General features: G+C 39.9%; 2 protein-coding genes across 3 annotated transcripts in view; one reads left to right on the top strand and one right to left on the bottom strand.

Moving 5' to 3' along the window:
• ilf2 (interleukin enhancer binding factor 2) overlaps nucleotides 1–21,761 on the top strand; it is a 28,136-nt gene extending 6,375 nt beyond the window's left edge. Inside the window, exons 3-15 of one of the 2 annotated variants that reach the window (XM_088328252.1) lie at nucleotides 96–138; nucleotides 300–404; nucleotides 477–554; nucleotides 626–728; nucleotides 800–865; nucleotides 941–1,057; nucleotides 3,023–3,101; nucleotides 3,175–3,262; nucleotides 3,334–3,395; nucleotides 5,711–5,825; nucleotides 9,133–9,223; nucleotides 9,288–9,449; nucleotides 21,435–21,761. In XM_088328252.1, the coding sequence (XP_088184378.1) occupies nucleotides 96–138; nucleotides 300–404; nucleotides 477–554; nucleotides 626–728; nucleotides 800–865; nucleotides 941–1,057; nucleotides 3,023–3,101; nucleotides 3,175–3,262; nucleotides 3,334–3,395; nucleotides 5,711–5,825; nucleotides 9,133–9,223; nucleotides 9,288–9,439 (1,099 nt within the window). In that variant the 3' untranslated portion in view covers nucleotides 9,440–9,449; nucleotides 21,435–21,761. Of the gene's footprint in view, nucleotides 1–95; nucleotides 139–299; nucleotides 405–476; nucleotides 555–625; nucleotides 729–799; nucleotides 866–940; nucleotides 1,058–3,022; nucleotides 3,102–3,174; nucleotides 3,263–3,333; nucleotides 3,396–5,710; nucleotides 5,826–9,132; nucleotides 9,224–9,287; nucleotides 9,450–12,012; nucleotides 12,115–21,434 lie in introns of those variants that run through there. The other variant, XM_088328251.1, reaches the window with a different exon arrangement.
• pex11b (peroxisomal biogenesis factor 11 beta) lies at nucleotides 9,080–19,847 on the bottom strand. Its single transcript, XM_088328253.1, has 4 exons — nucleotides 19,751–19,847; nucleotides 14,458–14,573; nucleotides 14,194–14,395; nucleotides 9,080–12,527 (listed from the first exon to the last, which is right to left on the bottom strand). The coding sequence occupies exons 1-4, from the start codon at nucleotides 19,804–19,806 to the stop codon at nucleotides 12,176–12,178; spliced, it is 726 nt and encodes a 241-aa protein (XP_088184379.1). The 5' UTR covers nucleotides 19,807–19,847; the 3' UTR covers nucleotides 9,080–12,175.
• Nucleotides 21,762–22,216: the final 455 nt, after the last annotated feature.

Raw genomic sequence — 22,216 nt, 5'->3', positions numbered from 1 at the left:
AATTAAATCTGCCAACAAACTATTTTAAGAAATTAAAAAAAAAGCTTGCCTGTTCGGTTTTTGTACAAATGTTAACGATTATTCCTTTCTCCAAGGTATCGCCCATTTGTTCCACACATTCCGTTCGATTTTTATGTGGTGAGTAAAGTAAAATGTGTTTTCTTTCTATGAGCAGTACATGTTTTTATCATCTGCAGTAACAAAGTATTTGCAAAACCAAGTGGGCACGAATTTCTGCAGAATTTTTTTTGCCTTCTTGAAAGTGCGATTTCCAGAATTTAGGTGTTTTTTGTGGCCAGTGTGAAATGGCCTTCCCCCGGGTGAAGCCAGCCCCCGACGAGACTGCTTTCAGCGAGTGTCTGCTTAAGCGAAACCAGGACCTGAGTCCCACACCCGGCGAGCAGGTGGGTATTAGATCGACTCAAGCTCATGCGAACGATACTTTCCTACCAGCATGATTTTTTTATGTGGTGCAGTCTTCCATCTTGTCCCTGGTCACCAAAATTAACAACGTCATCGACAATCTGATAGTGGCCCCGGGCAATTTTGAAGTGGTGAGTCTCTTTGTTTAAAAAGCTCGTTTGAGTTGAGTTTCGATACAATTATGGATTGTTTTGTCTGTTAGCAAATTGAAGAGGTGCGTCAGGTGGGCTCCTACAAGAAAGGCACCATGACAACCGGGCACAATGTGGCCGACCTGGTGGTGATGCTGAAGATCCTGCCTACATGTGAGTGTTTGCCGCCACTACCCGCAAATCCAGAAAAAATCAACATGCACCATTTTGTGTGTGTGTGGCAGTGGAGGCTGTGGCAGCTCTGGGCAACAAGGTGGTAGAGACTCTTCGAAGCCAGGACCCGACAGAAGGTGACGCTCAGGAACTTAAAAGCCTGGAGGAACGTTCAATGATTGTCTCATTTCGTTCTCTCTTATGTTTGCCAGTGCTGTCCATGCTCACCAATGAGACGGGCTTCGAAATCAGCTCGGCAGACGCCACCGTCAAAATCCTCATCACCACTGTCCCTCCCAACCTGCGTAAACTGGATCCTGAGCTTCACTGTGAGATTTGCTTTCAGCTAAAGCCCTGCCCATAGTTAGCATCAACCTTGTGCCACCCCACTGTCGATCGACATTTTGCTTTTGGCGTCAGGTGTGGAGACGGGCACTTTCTAGATGCCGTCAGGTATATCAAACATGTTGGATCGTTTTGGCGCTCAGTTGCCAAATTCCTCAAGGTGGAAACTGCTGTTTTCCACTACGCAAGCGTTTTGAATAAAAAAACACGGTGGGGGCATCTGAAAACATTTCAGACCCCTCCCAAAACAAGAAATTTGTAAATATTTTTGACAACATGAATATAATACATAACAGGAGCCAGACGGGAGTTTGACGCTATTTTATTTACTATTTCTGCGATATTTCTACTTGCCCACTAATCAACCCTCAATTTCTACATCCAAATTGAACAGTAAAGGAAGTGATCTATCAGAAATGCAACAGTTCTTTTTCTGTATTGTCATTGGGTTGTGGGAGATTTTTATCTTAATGCAGGGGTTACTAAACTTTTTGAAGCTGAGAGCTACTTTTTTCTTATTGGCACATAGGGCTACCATTTTGATATACATTTCTTAAATAACTTACATTAACACTATGTTACTATCAGGTTTAAATTGTTTGAAAGCAAGTCAACCACTAAAACATTACGTCAGTTGTAAATCAAATTCGCTAGAAAATCAAAATACCCCTTTACTTTTGAGCTGTTTTCATAACCTGTCCGCAAGCTTCTTGGGTATTCTCACTAGTATGGTTTGCCCTGCCGCTGTGGTCTAAAAATGTAGGGCTCACGGTTTACACAGCTCTTATTTACGTTTTCTTTCAGCACTTCGGGGATGAATAAAGTATCTATCTATATGAGTAAATATGTGCTTGTCTTTGTAATCACCTTCTGACTGTGGTAGTCAGTATTTTGGACAGTCACGCGATCTGAAAACAGGTCCTCATGGCAATTTAGGCTATGTCACACTGCAGAGCTAAATGCTCAATTCTGAGTGTAATCTGATGTTTTTGTGGGATTGTTTATTTTTCCAATTAATTGTGACTTGATCATCCTGTGTGAACGCCGCAAGTATCCCGCACACGGAGAGGACCCGTGAATGCCACATGCAATGCGCCCATATGTGCGGAAGTACTAATGGATGTTAAGTGGAGCAGTGTCTCCCCAAATATTAATTAAATCCAAAACCTCGTTTTTACTCTCATTGAATGCTCTCCGTGTGTTGTGATTTGAATGTAAATATTGTTACATACAACGAGAGCAGGTTTTGGGAACCTATGGCTCAGAGATTAAATAGAATCTGCACAAATTCTAAACATACTGTTACATCTGGAACCGATTGTCGCACGTGTGAAGCTGGGATGCTACTGAATGTTCAGTCCAGTACATGTAGGACACAATTTTCACTACAGTTTACGATCGAATTGTCACACCAACAGACCTTTATTTGTCTGTAATTTCCAAAATAATCCTTGTTTGTCGAGCTGCCATATAAATCTTTTTTTAGACACTTTATGATGTACAGCCACATAACAATTTTTAAACACCCAGAAGCTCTTGCAAAAGAGCTTGGAGTGGTTGATTTGTAGAAATGGACGGAGCGCGCGCACTTTTTCTCCTCGCCCAGCGCCATCAGCACTAAAGGTAAATACGTTGGTATCCTCGTTGCAGTATTTTGTGACATTTTTACAAAAGAACTTTTCCCGCAGCTGGTTGTTAAACCATTATTTACGCCAAAATTGACTGAGGAATTGCGCCTAAACACTACGTAGTATATATTCACATGGGACACAGGCTCTGGCATTATAATTATTATTTTATAGATTTTATCAATTCAACAGATCAAACAGGTCGCTTTCGTGCAAAAAAATGTGACGTTTTGCAACCAAAGTCGTAAACGCCAGCTGTCCATCAGGTTCTAGACACTCAGAATGCATGTGATGTAAGACGAATATGTGTGTGTTTGACAGTGGAGATCAAGGTCCTGCAGAGTGCCCTGGCCGCCATCCGCCATGCCCGCTGGTTTGAGGAGAATGCGTCTCAGTCCACGTAAGAGAAAACACCTTTTCCTTCTGCTTCAAACAAAAAAAAACAAAATCTGACCACAGCCAATGGTCTCCAGGGTAAAAGTGTTAATCCGCCTTCTCAAAGACCTGCGTCTGCGCTTCCCTGGCTTTGAGCCGCTCACACCTTGGATTTTGGATTTGCTGGTAAGAAAGAGAACCCCAACCGTTTTTTCGGGGTGGGAATGGACACAAAATCAAAATCTGTGCCATTGCAGGGTCACTCAGCCGTAATGAACAACCCCTCCAGGCAGCCGCTGTCTCTTAATGTGGCCTACAGGTTGGTTGGTGCCTCTCTACTAGACATGCTCATGTTCTGCTAATAATATTTGCATTGTTCTATGGGTACTTGATTGATTTCTGCACAGCATACACTTACTTTTACTCAATTATTTAGATGAATGCTCGTTACTTCTAGCTGAGTAATTTTTTTTCTGAAGCAGCCGCACTTTTACTTGTTTAACAAAGTTTGGCGCTGCAGTTAGGTGAAAAAATGTGCTCTTTGGTGCCAAAGTTAAATTATTCAGATAACTGTCACAAAGAAAATGATTACCAAACTATCAGTTTAACTACAAATTACAAAATCCAAATTTGTATCCTCTGTCACGGTAAAAGATGTGCCGCTTCCTCTTTGCACCTCAACATCCCTCACGTCAGACATTATTTCCCTTTTCGCCGATAGCTTACAAGCTTTACAAACGTGCTTTCTGCTTTTCGGCCAAATACTTCACTATTAGCATCTTGTAATCTGCAACACATAAGTTCCCTTAGGTGCCATTTCGTGTACCGTATTTTCCGCACTATAAGGCGCACATAAAATCTGACATTTTATTTATTTATTTTAAGCTGGCTATGCGCCTTATAATCCGTTGCCTATTATCCGTCGCCTTATATATGGATCAATGTTGAATTGCAAGGTCTCGCAACCAAGAGAAGCAGCCACCGACTCAATTTTTCGCGTAGAAGTGCGCTGTGCATACTGGGAAATATTAAACAACGATTCTCTTGTATTTGTGCGTTTGTATTAAGACCCTGAAATGGCTCCTATTAAGAGACACGCTTACAACGCAGAGTTTACGGAAATAGAGCAGCAGCGAGAGAGTTCAACATTAATGAATCGATGGTGCGGAAGTGGAGGAAGTATGAGGATAAGCTGCGCCAAGTAAGGAAGACTAAACAAAGTTTCCGTGGCAATAAAGCGAGATGGGCACAGTTAGAGGACAGACTTGAACAGTGGGTTGTTGAACAAAGAGCAGCAAGTAGAAGTGTCAGTACAATAACTATTCGAATGAAGGCAACAGCGCTGGCACAGGAACTTAACATTAAAGAATTCAGAGGTGGTCCTACTTGGTGTGTGTTTACGTTTTACATTTTACAGTTGTTATTGCTTTATTGCTATTGTTTTGCACTTGTTGTTTTTGCCCATTACGAGTGTCACTATATTGTGATTGCACTAACGTTTAATTTACCATAACAGTATTGCGTGTTGACTAAATGGAGGAAAAGTAAAACGTTATGCCTTGCTGTTGTTCAAAGATGTTAAAGATGTGTCGCGAAAATGCTTTACCTCAGAGAAAATAAAAAAACGGCTGTTTATTCATTTTGGGAGTGAATAGAGTTGTGCAAAGCTTGTTTGTTATCTATTAATAAAGTTTGACTGACCTATCTGACTGCTTTGTTGACATTCCCTTTAGCGCGCCACCATCTAATGGTTGCATAACGTAACTACATCCTCTACTGTAGCCAAGTCAAGTCACATTTATTTATATAGCCCTTAATCACAAAAATGTCTCGAATGACTGCACAGGATTAAAATACAAAATTGCACAATTACCTGATCTTAAACCAGCATGCACCTATAGCGCCTTATAATGCGGTGCGCCTTATGTATGGAAAAAGTTTAAAAATATATCATTCATTGAAGGTGCGCCTTATAACACGGTGCACCTTATAGTGCCGAAAATACGGTAATTTGTGTACGAAGTGTTTCAGCACTGCTTTTCCAAGTGCACACTTGATTTTGTGGGACTCAGCCAAAAGAAAACCCAAAGCACGCAATTCGGCACCGAAACGCATACTTTGGTGACGAAGTACGCATCGTGCCAAAGTAAAACTTTGGGTTTTTCTTTGGGCCGACTTTCTCAAAGTTAATCGGTCGGGTTAGGGTTTATATTCCCTGTGGGCTGGGTCGGATTTTTAGGCCCTGTATTGCAATGATTATATATATCAATTATGGACATTCATTAAGGGCCATGTAAAATATTGAGGTAGTGTCCCCAGTGGTAAATTGTAATGGGAAGAACTTCACCCAACTCAAAATGTAAGCCATATATTACTGTCATTTACCCAAAACTTATTTGGGGAGAGATTTGTTTAAAAAATATGTATGACCTACATAATTTGCGATTTATTCAAGCTCTAATAATCGTATGCGAGATTAAAAATCATATATGTAAATTCCATATATATTTGTGGATCTGCAAAATTCGGGATTCAGACTGGAAAAATTGAAAAATTGGCCTTAAAAGTGCTAAAAAGTGCTTGAATTTGCCAATGAAAAAAGGTGTACAAACCCTGTATTTGGCTACTTCGTAGGCGCTGCCTACAGATGTTGGCGGCCGGCCTCTTCTTGCCCGGCTCAGTGGGCATCACGGATCCCTGTGAGAGCGGAAACTTCCGAGTGCACACCGTCATGACTCTGGAGCAGCAGGTTCCTCTTTCTTTTACTATTCAAATCAAAACCGCCAACAAATCAAGACTTTCTCAGTTTCTGAAACTCGAACAAAAAGTTACCGGACACCAGGGCAGACAACTCTAAAAAGTTGCCTGCCCAGCCATAAAGTTGCCTGCCCCATTTTTCACAACTTGAAATGCAATAAGACGACTAATCGCAAAAAAAACCCGCGTTGTTGCAAAGTATTAAGGAATCAGAATATATAAGTAAAACAACACTTTAAAATTAAGTTTATTATAAATCTACTTGCAACGTTCATTGCATGGATATGACATCGCTGTTTTCCATCTGCCATCAGTATATACCTGCATTTACTCATCTTCATTCATGCAATGTTTGCGTTGCCTCATCTGCTACAAGCCACGCAAACTCCTCTTTCCACTATATGCTTTTAATGTACGTTTTGTAGCGTCATCAATTTTGTTTGCTTCTTAAGAATTTTTCTTTCGGGGCTGAGGGTTTGGCTTGATTCCTAACCACTTATCCATTTTTCTTGTGTTCTCTGTGTGCCTAATTTGGAAAATGATATGCAAATGCACGACCTTATAAGGCTCGGGAAAGTCTGGAAGCGCGAAGTTATTTGATGCAGGCTTCTGATTGGCTGCCGAGTATGCAAATTGCCAAACGAACTGAAATTTCGAAATATCCAAACCAAAAGAAGATATCGAAATCGGAATAAAGCAAACATTTGATTTGAAAAAAAAAAAAAAAGATTAAAACGATTTTTTTTTTTTTCTAAGCGCTTTGGGAAGTCTTGACTTGAAAAGCGCTATATAGATGTGGATCATTTCATTTCTTGAAAAAGTTGTCGGCCACCCGGGCAGAGACGTTGTATTCCCGACGTAAAAGATTATCCAATTTTAATAATTTGGACTGCAGGTATAAAATATTAATATGATCCCGATATCCTACCCTGTGTATTGTTTTGATTGTGCGTTTTCGGAGAATAAAAAGGGGCTGGAGTGAACTTCTGTAATTATTGCCCCAGATTCTGCACAATATTTTAAGTATGGCAGAACTAGAGAACAATATAATAAATACAATGTATTATAGTTTAAAAGGAATTGGGCTTTATTAATTATTGAAATGCTTTTAGACACCTTAGATTGTATGTGTCTGATGTGTTTTCCAGCTTAATTTATCGTCTATTATGACCCCTAAAAACTTGATTTCTGATACCGTGTCTATTGCAGCATCATCCATTTTTACCTCTAAATCTTAATTTGCCTTGCGATGACCAAAGAATATTACTTAATTCACGTTTAATGCTGGTTACCAAATCAATATAGTTATCATTTGAATAGAAAATGTTAGTGTCGTGTGCAAATATTACTAATTTTAATAGTTTTGAAACATTAAAAATAACGCGAATATATAAATTGAATAACTTTGGACCCAGAATAGAACCCTGTGGTACTCCACAACAAATGTCCAAGTGTTCAGATGACAACTCTTCCATTTTCACATATTGCTTCCTCACCGTCAAATAACTTTGAATCCATTGCCAAGTTACGCCCCTGATACCATATCTTTCCAGTTTTTTTTAATAGTATATTATGATTAATGGTATTAAATGATTTTTTAAGTCAATAAATACCCCAACTGTGTATCTTTTTTTCTATGCTATGGGTGATTTCTTCTACTGCATCAATAACAGCCATTGTTGCTGTTGTGTTTGCTCTAAAACCATGTTGACTTTCATTAATCAATTTATGTATCTATAAATTTTTCTAGTCTATTATTGTAAAGTTTCTCTAATATTTTAGAGAACTGAGGAAGCAGAGATACCGGTCTATAGTTTGTAAAGATGTGTTTGTTTCCATTTTTGTATGTTGGTATAACTTTTGCTATTTTCATTTGATTTGGTAATTTGCCTGTTCGAAATGATAGATTACATATGTATGTTAATGGTTTCACAATGCTGTGTCTAATTTGCTTAACTAGTACCATTTCGATGTCAAAACAATCCACAGACGTTCTATTTTTACAGTTGTTTACCACGTCTAAGATATCTAATTCCCTACCCCAGATAAAAACATGGTCTTGGAGTTCATTTTTATCAGTGACTCAAATTGCTTACTACTGCACTATGGGATATTTGGTGCTAGCTCTGGTCTAACATTTCCAAAAAAACTATTAAAATTCTCCAAAATTTGATTTAAATTATAATTATCACTGTTCTTATCAATAAAATAGTTTGGATATGCATTACTTACATCTTTTCCTTTTATTATACTATTTAATATATCCCAAATACCTTTAATATTACTTTTGTTATTACGTAATAAATTGGAGTTATTATTCCTGTCAAATGTTTTTATACATTTTATATCGGGATTCGGCTTCCTCAGTTCTTGGTTTAATACATTTTCTATATAAGGTGTTTTTCTTCTTACAAGCATTGTATAAACCCTTAGTTATAAATGGTAAATGGTCTGCATTTATTTATCAAATCCAGCTACCGGACTTCCTGTGCGGAGTTTGTATGTTCTCCCCGTGCTTGCGTGGGTTTCCTCCGGGCACTCCTGTTTCCTCCCACATTCCAAAGACATGCATTTCAGGTGGATTGGCCGATCCAAATTGTCCCTAAGTGTGAATGAGCGAGCGAGTCGTCTGTCCCTGTGTGCCCTGCGATTGGCTGGCAACCAGTTCAGGGTGTCCCCTGCCTACTGCCCAATGATTGCTGGGATGGGCTCCAGCACCCCCGTGACCCTACTGAGGATAAGCGGTGCAGCAGATGAGATTAGTTTGTCTCATTGGACAGTTTTTGTTCTACTTTTTGCTGAATATTTCCAAAAATGTCAAAGGCACTATTCACATCATCTGTACCATATGTAGCATTCCAGTTTTGTTTAACTCAGTCCTCCATAGAGTGATATAATAGTCTCTTCAGTTCTAACTCGTTTGTTAATATATTCCATAATTGATTCTTGTCTAGTAATCTTTTCACTATACACTGTAAATACTGGTAGGTGATCAGAAATGTCACAACCCAGTAATCAGCTGACGCTTGTTAATTCTATATTATTTGTAAATATATTGTCAAGGAGTTTTGCACTGTGTGAAGTAATTCTACTAGGTCTTAATATAGTTAGGTACAGACTCATACTGTACATTATATTATTATAGTCATCAATGTTTTTGTTTGTTTGTGTTCATTCGATCTATGTTGAAATCTCCACAGATTGTGTTTTGTTGGCGGGGGGCTGTGGTACTAATTGGAAGCTTCCCTCATTTAACCAGGCTTTATTCACAAATTTGATTTGTAATTCTACCCGTGCAGGACATGGTGTGTTTCACTGCTCAGACACTGGTAAGGGTCTTGTCCCACGGAGGTTTCCGAAAGATCCTTGGCTTGGACGGTGATGCCAGCTGTAAGTTCACGTCCCCTAGACAAAAGCGTCATGGCGCTTTTCTGACTATTTTCTTCTAAATTAGATCTGGCCACTGAGATGTCCACTTGGGACGGTGTGATCGTGACCCCTTCAGAGAAGGCTTACGAGAAGCCCCCCGAGAGGAAGGAGGAAGAAGACGCAGCTCTGGAGGAGGGAGGGGAAGGCGAGGACGACCACATGGAAACACAGGATTGATCACAGACAGGTTAGGCACCTTCCCTGGCGCAGGGGTGTCAAACTCATGGTAGAACGGCACTCTCACAGGGGCCACACTAGTAAATAAATGGCACAAAAAGTGTGCCTTAGGTAGCGGGCTAGGGTCTCACAATTGCATTAATATTCGGGTCATTCAGATTTCATTGTAAAACGACCATTGAAGTTTTTATTTCCTAATTTTTACCTCACTAACATGTAATATCTTGGTGTTTAATTTACACTAAAGTTTAATTACTCAAAAGTGACAAAATTAACTCAAACACTAATTTAAGTGCAAATGGTTCAAAAGTATTTTTTCTGTTTTACATTTTTTAATGAAAATGTTTAAATAATTTTGGGAACTCTAGATAAATTTCATATCAATTATAGAAAGGAGCTAAAGCAGAGGTAGGCAAACCCTTCATGCAGCTCGCTCGTCTGTTTAATCCAAATGTTAATGTTAAAAAATATATTTAAACTGTTAACAAACCATAATACTAATAAAAAATATGTTCAATTGGTGCAGTTTAATCTTTGGGGACCAAAGATTAAATCGCTGGCTACATTTTCCGCTACAGACGCTCCCATACTTACAAACATTCGAGTAACGAACAACGGTAAATACGAACATTTTTTTCGGGATGTCGAAAAATATCCGGACATTGCTTCTTTCCACCACGTGGCACTGTGAAAGGTCACCCAGCATCCATCCCGAAGAATAAATCCGGCTTCTACTTCCTGGTTTGTGTGTATACACACTGCACTGTATCTCTAGCACGCTAAGAACTTTAAGTTTTTTATTGTCTGATATCCCGTGCATCCATTCAATATGCCTGGTGTAAAGAAGAAGCCAGAGGTTTCTTTTTGAAATGAAAGTGGAATAAGAAAGCTTGATGCAGTTGAGAAAATGGTTAGATCGCTTTTTTTCGTCCACTTTTTACCATGGAGGAGGAAGTCGCCTAACTCTTCCAAAAGTAAGTTACTTAAATTTATCTCTGTAGTCAAGTAATGTTTATTTGTATAGCCCTTAATCACAAGTAGTCTCAAAGGGCTGCACAGACCTCAGAATGTCAATGCCTAATGTATAGCTTTGTTTTTCAGTACTATGCTTTATCATTCAGCCTGTTTTGTAACGTTATAGAGCATATTATTTTATTAAACGTTTTTCAGTTTCAAAACAATACAGGTTACTTATACAAGCTTTAAACATACATGCCATACAAAACATGGCACTAGAGCAACTTACAAAAGATCGTCTGGAGCCTTGGAATTTTGTTCGTAAGTAGGGCGGTGTCTGTACTTGCTATTTCCTTATTAGATATTTTACGTCTCGAATATTTAACACATTTATGAAATGAAAATAATGAAAAAGAAACAACTTGTGAGTTTTAAAATGCACATTACCAGATTAAGTACTTATTTTAATACTTTGCTTAAATTCTGGTTGTTTCAAAAATAATTTGATTAAGAAGTTTATTCGTTGACAAAGAAATATAACATTTCCTTCGAATTGTTCCACGTTTTTATTCATAAATGCTTTCATCACTGCTTTTCTAAAATGATAAAATGTCTCTAATCTTAATTTTTTTACGTCATTTATTTTTTGCATGAATGTAATATCAAAAAGGGGCCCAAATTGAAATATGTATTTTTGAAATAACAGCAACAAGAAAAATTTGATACACCTACATTATTTTTCCTGTGTTGTCATGGTATTGGATTGCAGCCCTTCTGCTATTTTTTTTTTCTAACTCAATCAAAATGTTTTCCCTCCCCTAATCTTACAGCTGCTTTAAAGGTGGTGTCCTCAAATTAAAATCTTGCTACTCATTGCTGCCATCTCCTAGCTTAGTCATGATAAATTTTAGTCAGATTATTCGTCAAGGAGTGATTAAACTTTTGTTTCATCTTTTTGGTGGTTTGTGTTGGCATTTGGACTGTATTTGAAATGGACCTTTACTTTATTTTTACCACTTTTAAGCCACATTAACAAAAAACCCATGAGCAAGGATGTAATCACTCCCTCTTTTTTGCTTACTAATCTGTTGCAAATCCTAGAACAGTGGTGATAAAAGCAGATGGGCGCTGTGGATTTTTTCTTCAAATGAAGGCTCTTTGAACTCAGTTGGGCATTTCTAACACATAATACAGAAAATATTGTACTTCAACTTCCGAAAGACTCCTCAAGCAACGTATTCTACCTTTAAACGTCTGCAAATACACCCAGGTGCTATTTTTCTCATCAAGTTGCAAACCAATAATTTCGAATCAATGGGGATAAAAAGCGTAGTTTAGTAGCAAATGTTGCAGTTAAGGGAGAACCTCAACCAGTTTAATTTTGGGGTGGGTGTCTCTTCCAATGTTCTCTGATAAATGGTAATCAGCAATTACAGCTGTGGCACCTGGCTTTAGTGACATATTTGGAAGTGCAGGTCAATTTTTTTTCCCTTGTCATTCTCTCAGCAGTGTCTACCGGGTAGGATTAAATCCGTTTACAGTTTATGTCTGACATCCCTGCATTAGTGTCTTTGTGAAACCAACCCTAACCCATTGTAACATTGTTGTCCTTTCAGGCATCTGGACAGCAGCACCCAAATGATTTGGCGCATAAGAATTGACAATTTTTTTTACTTGTTTTATGTTTTCGCTTTGAATTAAACCATTTTTGTAATCGTCTTGGAGTTTATTCGTGAGGCAAAGGCACTAAAACGTTCCGAGAATCTGTCTTTATGGTTTTCAGGGCTTAAGTTTGAGCCAGGGTTGTGTCAGGGTGAGGATAGCGAGAAGCGAGGACAGCAGGCCGCAAGCACCCACAAAAGCCGTCCCGGTAGGGTAGAGTGCTAACCGATCCAGTGGGATGAAGATGTCGCAGGTGTTTCGTAGGAGGTCCAGGAGTAGCGGAGGGTTAGCACGTAGCACCGCCACCATTAGCGCTAAGCGTCCGCGCAGCGCTGCCAACAAGAAAGCTGGTGAAGAGGAGGCGGAGCTCGGCGATTTGGCTGCCTGTTGCCGTGCCTCGCGCTCCATCAACAGGTGCAGTTCATAAACGTCTCGAGTCAGGTTGAGGAGAAGGGCGAAAAGGTAATACCTACGAAAAATGCTTTAGTCATGTGTCGTTCGCCAGTGGAACAGCTCTGTGTGCCCGCTCCCCACCAATCGGGAGCTGGCTCCCTTCCAGACACTGATGTGTCGTTTGCAAACAAAAAAATTTAATTTGGTCAAATCGATGGAAATGTTTAAATCTACATGGTCTGCATTTATACACCGCTTTTTAGTCACTGAAGACCTCCCAAAGCGCTATCAATGTGCTTCACACACACACCCATAGAAGAAAATCATAAAGGGACCCTGTGTAATATTTGATCACTAGATGTCTGTGTATTGTGTAGTACAACCGAAATCGAGTGCTATAAAGCACAAGAATACAACCTACTTAAGTAACCAATTCTTAATTCTTTTTATTTGCCCAGCCTTTTTGAGGTTTCTGCGTACCTGCAGTAGCAAGATGGCGGACAATGTCAGCCCTCATGTTATGTAAAAAATACTATTTTCTCAACCTGTGAGTATTAACCAAAAAAAAAATCACGTTTAATTATTTGAATCAATGTTTTTTTAATGAAATTTTTATTTTCTACTATGAGGTGCTAACACATTGTCCATTTAAGTAATCGATTGTATGCAAGTGAGACAGGAATCTAAAAGGTTTAATAGGGTCTTCAACCTTTTTCAAGCTGAGAGCTACTTTTTGCTCCCAAAAGTGCTAAGGGCACCCAGTTAAATATGAATTTTCTAAAATAGCAACTTAACTAGATGGCTTGCTAGAAAGGTAAACCGGTAAAAAACTAAGAGTTTGATAGCTAGCAACAGAGTAGAAAGCCTACTATATAGCCAGATAGAAGCTAAAAAAAATTAGCTAGCTAGAAAGGAGGCCAAAATTTAGCAACGTGTCAGCTCTCTGAAGTGAACGACGAGAGCCAGCTTCCTTTGAAATAGTTGTGTCATTGGCAAAGATAGCCGAACGATGCACTGGCTGCACTGATCATAAGCCAGCTTCTTTCGAGTTGGATTTTCTTCGTGTGAACCAGCTCTCTAAAGTGAAAAATGGGAGCCAAATCCCCACCAATCTGGGGCCAGCTCCATCCTCGATGTGTCGTTGGCAAATTGAATGGCTCAATCAGCTGTCTCTAAGTAAATGATGAACACCCACCAATAAAGAGCGGTCTCCCTTCAAGATGTCTGTGATCGTAGTGGCTCTACGTGCCAGCTCTTCAATGTATATATCAGGAGCTGACTTATTATTGTGTACAACGGAATCCAGCTCCATCTAAGCTAGTGATGTTTCATTGGCAAATATGATGGCTCAATGAATGGCTCTTAGCGAATGATGGTGACTCCTCACCTATCAGGAGTCAGCTCCCTTTGATCGTGATTTGTTGTTGGCAAACGCAACTGCTCTATGAGATGACTACCCACCCACAACGTGCAAGCTCCCTTTGAGATTGTAATGTTCGTTGTACCGGTTCTTCAAAGTTATTGACGGGAGCTGACTCCCCGCCATTCAGAAACTGGCTCCTATCTAAATATTTTTGCTCTTCTAAGGGCAGATGTCATTAGTCAATATGCAATTTTTTCAGGGATCTCACCCGTTACATTTGCCAATGCCACATGATTGCCTCTAAGGGAGCAGGCTCTTGTCATTCACTTTAAAGGAAGAAAAACATCTTTGGAACATATAAGTAGTGGTCTCTACTAACTTGAATGATCTTTGGCTCCACTTGCGCTGGTCGATATTAGGCACGAGTCCAGTCTTGGCCAGCCAAAGCAGGTTGTCGCATGCAAAGTACATTGCTTTGTTGAGGTGGCCCACAGTCAGGCACAGGCGCAAAACGCCATCCGAAAGGTGCACTGCCCTCTTGGCCGCCTCTACCGCCTCTGCCCAGTTGCCCAGACGCAACACTAAAACAATTTTTTTTATTGTGTCATTTGTATGTGGTCAAATAGCACTTCTTTTTACTCACACTTTCGCGACAGGCTCAAGTGCGCTTCCAATTGGCCAATAGTGGTGACAAGTTGAGCTTTGGCTCCGCCCTGCCGCAAAGTGCAGCCCAGTAGCGTACAGGCATATTGGGCGGCCCTAAAAACCAACACATACAAGATTGTTTATCTCCATACACAATACACAGACATTTTAAAGTTGTAGATTTTATTGTGCACTCTTTCCATTACATGGAATTAAAATGAGTCCAAAAAAGGATCATTTTCCTGCTTGGGCTAATTGTTTGTTTCCTTTCCTTTTTGTTCCCTCTATTGCCATCTCTTTCATGCACAATCCTCTGCTCACATGTGCTACTGCAGCGCACTCCACCAACCTCTCCCTTCTTTGCTCTCTAACCAATAACCAAAAGTAAGATGGCAAAAAAATACAAAATGGAGACCCTGGCAGGGACCAGAAAACACTGAAAGTCTGCCAGATACTTCCTTTTTAAAATTTTCAAAAACCTCAGATTGCCACTGTTTGGCATCTTGCCTGGTATGCTTTGACCCTGGTTCTGTGTTATCTTCTGAATTAGACAACACAGTGCCATTTAATAGTGATATATAACACACTGAGGCGAAAAGCTTTAGTGTTTCTCAACTGGTGGGTTGGGACCTAAAAGTAGATCGGAGATGACCTCAGTGGAAATGTTTAAATCTAAGCTTAAAACACACTACTATTCTATAGCATATGAATAACATATTTTATGTTGACAATATCTGTGTATTATTTTCCCTCATGTAGGTTTTAGATCAGGGGATGATGTCATAATATTCTGTGATTTGCAATAATCTGTGGTCTGTGCAGCCCTTTAAGACTCTTTGTGATTAAGGGCTATACAAATAAGCATGACTTGACTAGATCCGGTTTCAAGAGATTGCAGGCTTTTGCCCGGGCAAAATAGTCTTATGAAGAAAAAGTGTCAAGTACACAGTAGTTGGAAATAATGCCTTGCTCCATCTCTTCTTCCTGTTCAGTCAGTCAGCTCTGACCCAATTCTGTTTGAGAGGCACCACATATCATTTTATTGTAATTCTGTTTTATTTCCCTTTTCTGAACATAGTAATGGGTCCGAAGAAAGTTAGTAATAAGGGGGGGGGGGGAATTGGACAACAGTGACACCAATGATCAGGTCGAAGAAGGGAATTATTGCAAAAAAAGGAAAAGAGTGTCTTTCATCGAATCACTGCCTAATGGTTCAGTAAATGTCTTAGAAATGTTACATTTCTAGCTTTTTTACCAGTATCTTAAATATCCATACAATTTGGTAATCATCAATTAGATCCAGGATTTTTTTTAATGTTTTGGGTAAGAACTTAGTTTGTGGCTATCTTGAATCGGTTTTAGTGGGGCACTTATTTGCGATATAAGCGAGTTTATACAGAGACCCCTTGCTACTCCGGGCTTTATCGCTACGGTGCCTTGCAAAACTATTTAGCCCCCTTGAAATTTGACCTTTTGTCACATTTCAGACTTCAAACATCGATATATTAAACTAATTTCTTGTGTAGCATCAACAAACAACAAGTGGGACACAATCATGAAGTGGAACACACTTTATTGGATATTTTAAACTTTTTTAGACAAATAAACGAAAAAGTGGGTGTGCAAAATCATTCAGCCCCTTTACTTTCAGTGCAGTGAATGATTCAATGTTTATCTAAATGACTAATGATGATAAATGGAATCCAACTGTGTGTAATCAAGTCTCTGTATAAATGCACCTGCACTGTGATAGTCTGAGGTCTGTTTAAAGCGCAGAGAGCATCATGAAGAACGAGGAAGACACCAGGCAGGTCCGAGATACACTTGTGGAGAAGTTTAAAGCTGGATTTTGGTAAAAAAAAAAAAATTAAATCCAAAGCTTTAAATATCCCAATGAGCACTGTGCAAGTAATAATATTTAAATGGAAGGAGTATCAGACTACTGAAAATCTACCAAGATCGGTCTGTCCCTCTAAACTTTCAGCTTACACAAGGAGCAAAATGATCAGAGATGCAGCCAAAGAGGCCCATGATCACTCTGGATGAATTGCAAAGGTCTACAGCTGAAATGGTAGAATCTGTCCATTGGACAGCAATCAGTCGTATACTGCACAAATCTGGCCTTTATGGAAGAGTGGCAAGAAGGGAGCCATTTCTTAAAGATATCCATAAAAAGTCGTTTAAAGTTTGCCACAAGCCTCCTGGGGGACACACCAAACACGTGGAAGAAGGTGCTCTGTTCAGATGAGACCAAAACCGAACTTTTTGTCAACAATGCAAGACGTTATGTATTGTGTAAAGCCAGCACAGCTCATCACCATCCCCACAGTCAAACATGGTGGTGGCAGAATCATAGTATGGGCCTGCTTTTCTTAAGCAGGGCCAGGGAAGATGGTTCAAATTGATGGGTAGCTGGATGGAGCCAAATACAGGACCATTTTGGAAGAAAACCTGATGGAGTCCGCAAAAGACCTGAGACCGGGACGGAGATTTGTCTTCCAACAAGACAATGATCCAAAACATAAAGCAAAAGCTACAATGGAATAGTTCACCAAAAAACATAAAGGTGATCGAATGGCCGAGTCAAAGTCCAGACCCCAATCCAATTGAGAATCTGTGGAAAGAACTGAAAACTGCTGTTCACAAACGCTTTCTATTCGACCTCACTGAGCTCGAGCTGTTTTGCAAGAAAGAATGGGCAAAAATATCAGTTTCTCGATGCGCATAACTGACAGACATACCCCAAGCGACTTGCAGCTGTAATCGCAGCAAAAGGTGGCGCTACAAAGTATTAATTCAATGGGGCTGAATAATTTTGCACACCCACTTTTTCATTTTTTATTAGTTAAAAAAAAGGTTAAAATATCCAATAAAGTGTGTTCCACTTCACGATTGTGTCCCACTTATTGTTGATGCTTCACAAGAAATTACAGTTGTATATCTTTGAAGTCTGAAATGTGGCAAAAGGTCACAAAGTTCAAGGGGGCCAAATAGTTTTGCAAGCCACTGTATGTCACCCCAACACAGATTTTCACTTGAATTGTCTTTATTGTCCTTGATAAACATTGTTTTGAGCAGACTGCACACAACAAATGCTATCACGGCTGCAGGTTAAGGAGGGCTTTGTGTGTTGGGTGGGCATGACTCTGTGCGCAACTCTCATAGGCAGTCAGTCAAACAGTGTACTGGCGGGCACACACGTCAATGTGTCCAACAACCCCCTTAAAACCAATTGCGGGGCAAGGCTAAGCTAAAATTTTAGCAGCTCGTTACATTGAAAAATAAATCCATCAATTAAATCTGATTTTGAGGAAAGTCAGTAGAGTGGAAAGAAATGGTGATCACCACCAGCTGGTGCTCTATGGATAATCAGGTTCAGGAAGCGACGGGTGGGGTCAGGAGAGAAAGCAACTTCAAGGCTGCAGGTCCGGCACACTGCTTAAGCTAGGCTAACAAATCTCTTAAGCCACCCCTGTATTTCACCGATGCTAGATCCAGTTAACATGAAACGGATGACCTGGAGCTACAACTGGTGGGAAACCAGTACAATTTTATATTCGTACACACTGAACAGAGTTAAGGTTTTGGTGTATCATTTATTTTAAATGGGTACTGTGTAATGTAGGCTAGCTCAGGAGGTAACACGCTCGTGCTGGGATCAATAGGTCACAGGTTCGACTCCTAGCTCCTCCGTATCATATATCAAAGTGTCCTTGGGCAAGACACTGAATCCTTAATTCCCCCGATAAGCAGGTAATTGTCTTGCATGACTGACCCTGCTATTGGTACAGTATGTGAGTGTGTGAATGGGTAAGTATGAAGGACATTGTAAAGTGCTTCGGGAGGTCTTCATTGACTTGATAAGCGCTATATAAATGCAGACCATTTACATTTGAGACAGTGTTCTTTGTAATCATTGTTTAGACCAGAGGCGTGTTCAGGAGAGTGATCAGACATGTAGTCTCTTGATAATCGCTTGCCGCGCACTGCTGAACGTTTTGTAATCGCTCACTGTGATTGCCTTACTGATCCAAAATGGCCGACGACAGTACAATGGATTTCGTTCTACAGCTTGCTTTGAGCGAGTTGGCTGATATGAGCGACAGTTCGCATATTGACACAGTTAAGGTTATCCTAAACGCAGTGGAAGGGTCATACCTGTCTTGCATTGTTCACAAACATTACCAGGCAATGTAAGACGATATATTACATCGCCAACAGCACTCGTCAGGGTGAGATCCTCCATCTTCTGCACTGTCGACGCCATGTTGGAAATCAAAGTAAGCGGTCTTTCTCCCGTGATTACTCGGGCACGCGAGCGCTCAATAATCACTGGCCGTTCAGAAGCTAGCGATAGCTCGCGATAGCAATCACTCACTCTCCTGAACACGCCTCTGGCAATAGACAAAATTAACCAATGCTAGCGTGCAGCTAGCCAGCCACTCCAAATTGCTTTCTTACACGAAAGGTAAAGTCCTTCAATTTTGTTGTTCTTCTATATAATGACAATATAGACCATTCAACTACAATCCTAGTTTTTTTCAATTGGTAAATGGGTCAATGGGCTGCATTTTTTATAGCGCTTTTGAAGGAATTGAAGACCTCTCAAAACGCTTTACAATGTATGCCACACTTACCCATTCACACACACTCACACTGTCAGCCATGCAAGGCGCTTACTTACCTGCTTATTGGGGGTATTAGGAGTAAAGTGTCTTGCCCAAGAACACTTCAGTTACTAACTAGGTTACTTTTTGACAGAAGTAGTGAGTAACTAACTAGTTACTTTTAAGTAACGTGCCCACCACGGAATAATAGTAATAATGATCGATTAATTGTTATCCTTATTATTGATCCCACCAACGCGAATGAAAGTCAATTCTTCTGTAACTCGTGTACAATAAATATGAAGCGTAAATTTATAGTTATATTGCTTGGGGGCTTTTATTAATGTGCGCCACTTCGCGGATTTCTCCATTGACGATAACCGAAGAATTACTGCGTAAGGCCTTTACACTGTTTGTTTAGCTGGCAAATCCCATAAAGAGTGTGTCAAATGGACTACAATTCAGCGTATTTGACGTGTTTAAAATCTGCCTTTTTGTAAGAACTACAATTTGTGTATTGCACAAGTTCATCACCCTGCCTGGAAGTTGTTCCAACAATCAATTGCATTAAACCACTGACGTCGTTCGATTTTAAGTTCCGAAATTTAGTCGCATTATCTGGCAAATAGTTTGGCAGAATGTCAAAAAATTGTGTGCTTTTAGTTTAAAATGTTTTAAAGTTACCGAATGAGTTTGTCTTTAGCTTGGCTTTGCGAGTTGAAGCGGACCCAAGGCTCCATCGCGTCCCGTCTCTACACTGCACTACTTCCGGGTAGTGATGAGTTGTTTGCGAACGAAACGGCTTAAACAGCCAGCTCCCAGAAGTACCCACAAAACCTGTTCGTTTCTTATGTCTCTCCCTTTCCCTTACCTTTTTTCCTGTTATCTTGATCTTTTATTCTATTTTTCATATGTTTTATATGTTTCTTCATTTTTCCTTTTTTTCTTCCCTAGTTAGTCAGTTGTTATTTTTCCCTTGTTCCTTCTAGTTTTTTTCTTGCTTTTTTCCCTTTTTTTCTCCCAACTTATTCCTTTGTTATTTTTGTATTGTTTCTTTATTCCTACCTGTTTCCTTTAATGTCTTTTGTTCATTTTTTTCATAGCTTTTTTCTTCTTTTCTTTGTTTTGTTGCTTTTTTCGTAGCTTGTTTCCTTTTTTTGTTATGATCTCGTTTTACCTAATTTTGTTATTTTCTTCCTTTGTTCCTAAGAAATTATGTTTTTCCTTTTCCCTTGCTTTTTCTTGTCTCTCTTGTCCTTGTTTTCTGTTGGTATTTTTACGGTCCTCCGTGTTATATGTCGAAGTGTCCTTGGGCAAAGACACTTAGGCCCAATCCCATTCCTCTCACTTGGCGCTGAGAACCCTCCAGTGAGGTCCCTCCCCTCGGTGAGTGGAGTGCAAAGTGGAGATTTTCCCCTAAGAAATTGGACGGGACTTGCAAGGTTCCACCCCAGTTCAGTAGATGGGCGTAATACGAATTGGCTGTAGACCTCAGTGACGTATTGGCCTACGTCACATGTAAACAACTCGAGTCTCAACCTGTGGCAATTGGAGAGTCCGTGCAACTTTAAAAATGCCCGCTACAGCTGTGTTATTACCGATTGCCTGGAAGCTCATCACCTTTTCCGTGTCTCCAATCGACGGAAGAGAAATGCACGATATTGAAGACGGCTTCGGCGCTATGGCAGTGGCTCAGGAGGTAGAGCGCTCGTCTTGGGATCAAGAGATCTCAGTTCAAATCCTGGTTCCTCCGTGTTACATGTTGAAGTGTCCTTGGGTAAGACACTGAACCCCCAATAAGCAGGTTAGCGCCTTACATGGCTGCACGGCCGCTATTTGGAAATGTGAAGAACACTGTAAAGCGCTTTGGGAAGTCTTGACTTGAAAAGCGCTATATAAATGCAGATCATTTCATCATTTCATTTCATATGTAGCACTGATTCATCTTTACAAGGTACGTTCATAAAAAAAAAAATTACCCGTTCGGTCAAATACAGTAAGAGTTAACGTACAACGCACGTTCACATAATACCCTGTGTTTGTGTAGACATAAATGACAACCTACTTATTAGTATCTTAATGCCATTTTATGACATATAGTAAGGGTCTTTAATGTGTGACACGATGAAAAGTAAACAAACACAAAAACAGTCCACCTGACCCTTAAGCTGTCATTATCTTCACCAAACTTCCCTGTAGGACCCAAACACCTTAGTTCATAAGGAATTTAATTCAAAAGAGTTGTCATTGGATATGAAAAAAGATCATTTCTACATTTTTCATGATGCATACATCACAGTAAAAGCTGTCTTTTTCTTTTCTATGCCCACATTTATGTCTAAAATGTTTATCTTATCTGTTGTTCCAGCTGTTCCAGAGTTGCCGTCCCATAAGCATGGACAGGTTGGACAGGAATGTTCCCATCCTGTGATTATGGTTCGATGTGGAGTCAGAACTCATTCAGGACTTAAGGTTGAGCAAGAAGGTCATGCGGGCCCTGCAGGAGCTACTGAAGAGGGAACAGGACCATGGCTGGAGGTCCTGATCTATGTGTACTGGCTGGCCCACGGTCTGTCCTACCATGTGGTGTCACGGGTCTTCAGTGTTCCCAGGTCCACCGTACACAGAATTGTCCACAGTTTATATGGAATAAATTGCCCAAAAGCCATGTTTCAGGCTCTGGAAGTCAGACCCACATTTGCATCCTGTGCTTTTCCGCATTACTATTCAATAAACGTCTTTATTTTGAGTAACACCTTGGTGGTTTATTTCATAATGATGTGAGATACTGTGTGTGAACTATGTGACTGTTGGACAGAAAACAACTACAAATCATTCTGGGTTAAATAATAGTTTACTTTCAGAAAAGCAAACTCACATTGGGCCGAAATACATAATAGTAAATAAATAATGTGTCACAAAATGTAACAAAAATATACCAATACTTCCATAAAACTGGAAAACACAAACTGGAACTTCATTGAGTTCTTAATAAAATAAAATATTTTCCTTTTTAAAACAAAGAGAAACATTGCAGAGATGTCACTGTTCTGGAAATTTGTCCACGAGCTTCCTAAAAACGATCAGGAACTGCTCAGTTTTGGCCTCAGTTTCCTCGTGCCTTTCATTCACTCTGACAGACTCCTCTTT

This window comes from Urocampus carinirostris, chromosome 2 (assembly GCF_059441175.1).
Source record: "Urocampus carinirostris isolate Australia breed hairy pipefish chromosome 2, RoL_Ucar_1.0, whole genome shotgun sequence".
NCBI lineage: Eukaryota > Metazoa > Chordata > Actinopteri > Syngnathiformes > Syngnathidae > Urocampus > Urocampus carinirostris.
This window is presented reverse-complemented; position numbering and strand designations above follow the sequence as displayed.

Coding starts and splice junctions, on each gene's coding strand:
- pex11b (XM_088328253.1), bottom strand. CDS start 19,806: ATGGAGCCTTGGGTCCGCTTCAACTCGCAAAGCCAAGCTAAAGACAAA. Junction 14,574..19,750: donor GCTAAAGACAAACTCATTCG/GTAACTTTAAAA, acceptor GTTGGTTTTTAG/GGCCGCCCAATATGCCTGTA. Junction 14,396..14,457: donor CTTGAGCCTGTCGCGAAAGT/GTGAGTAAAAAG, acceptor AAATTGTTTTAG/TGTTGCGTCTGGGCAACTGG.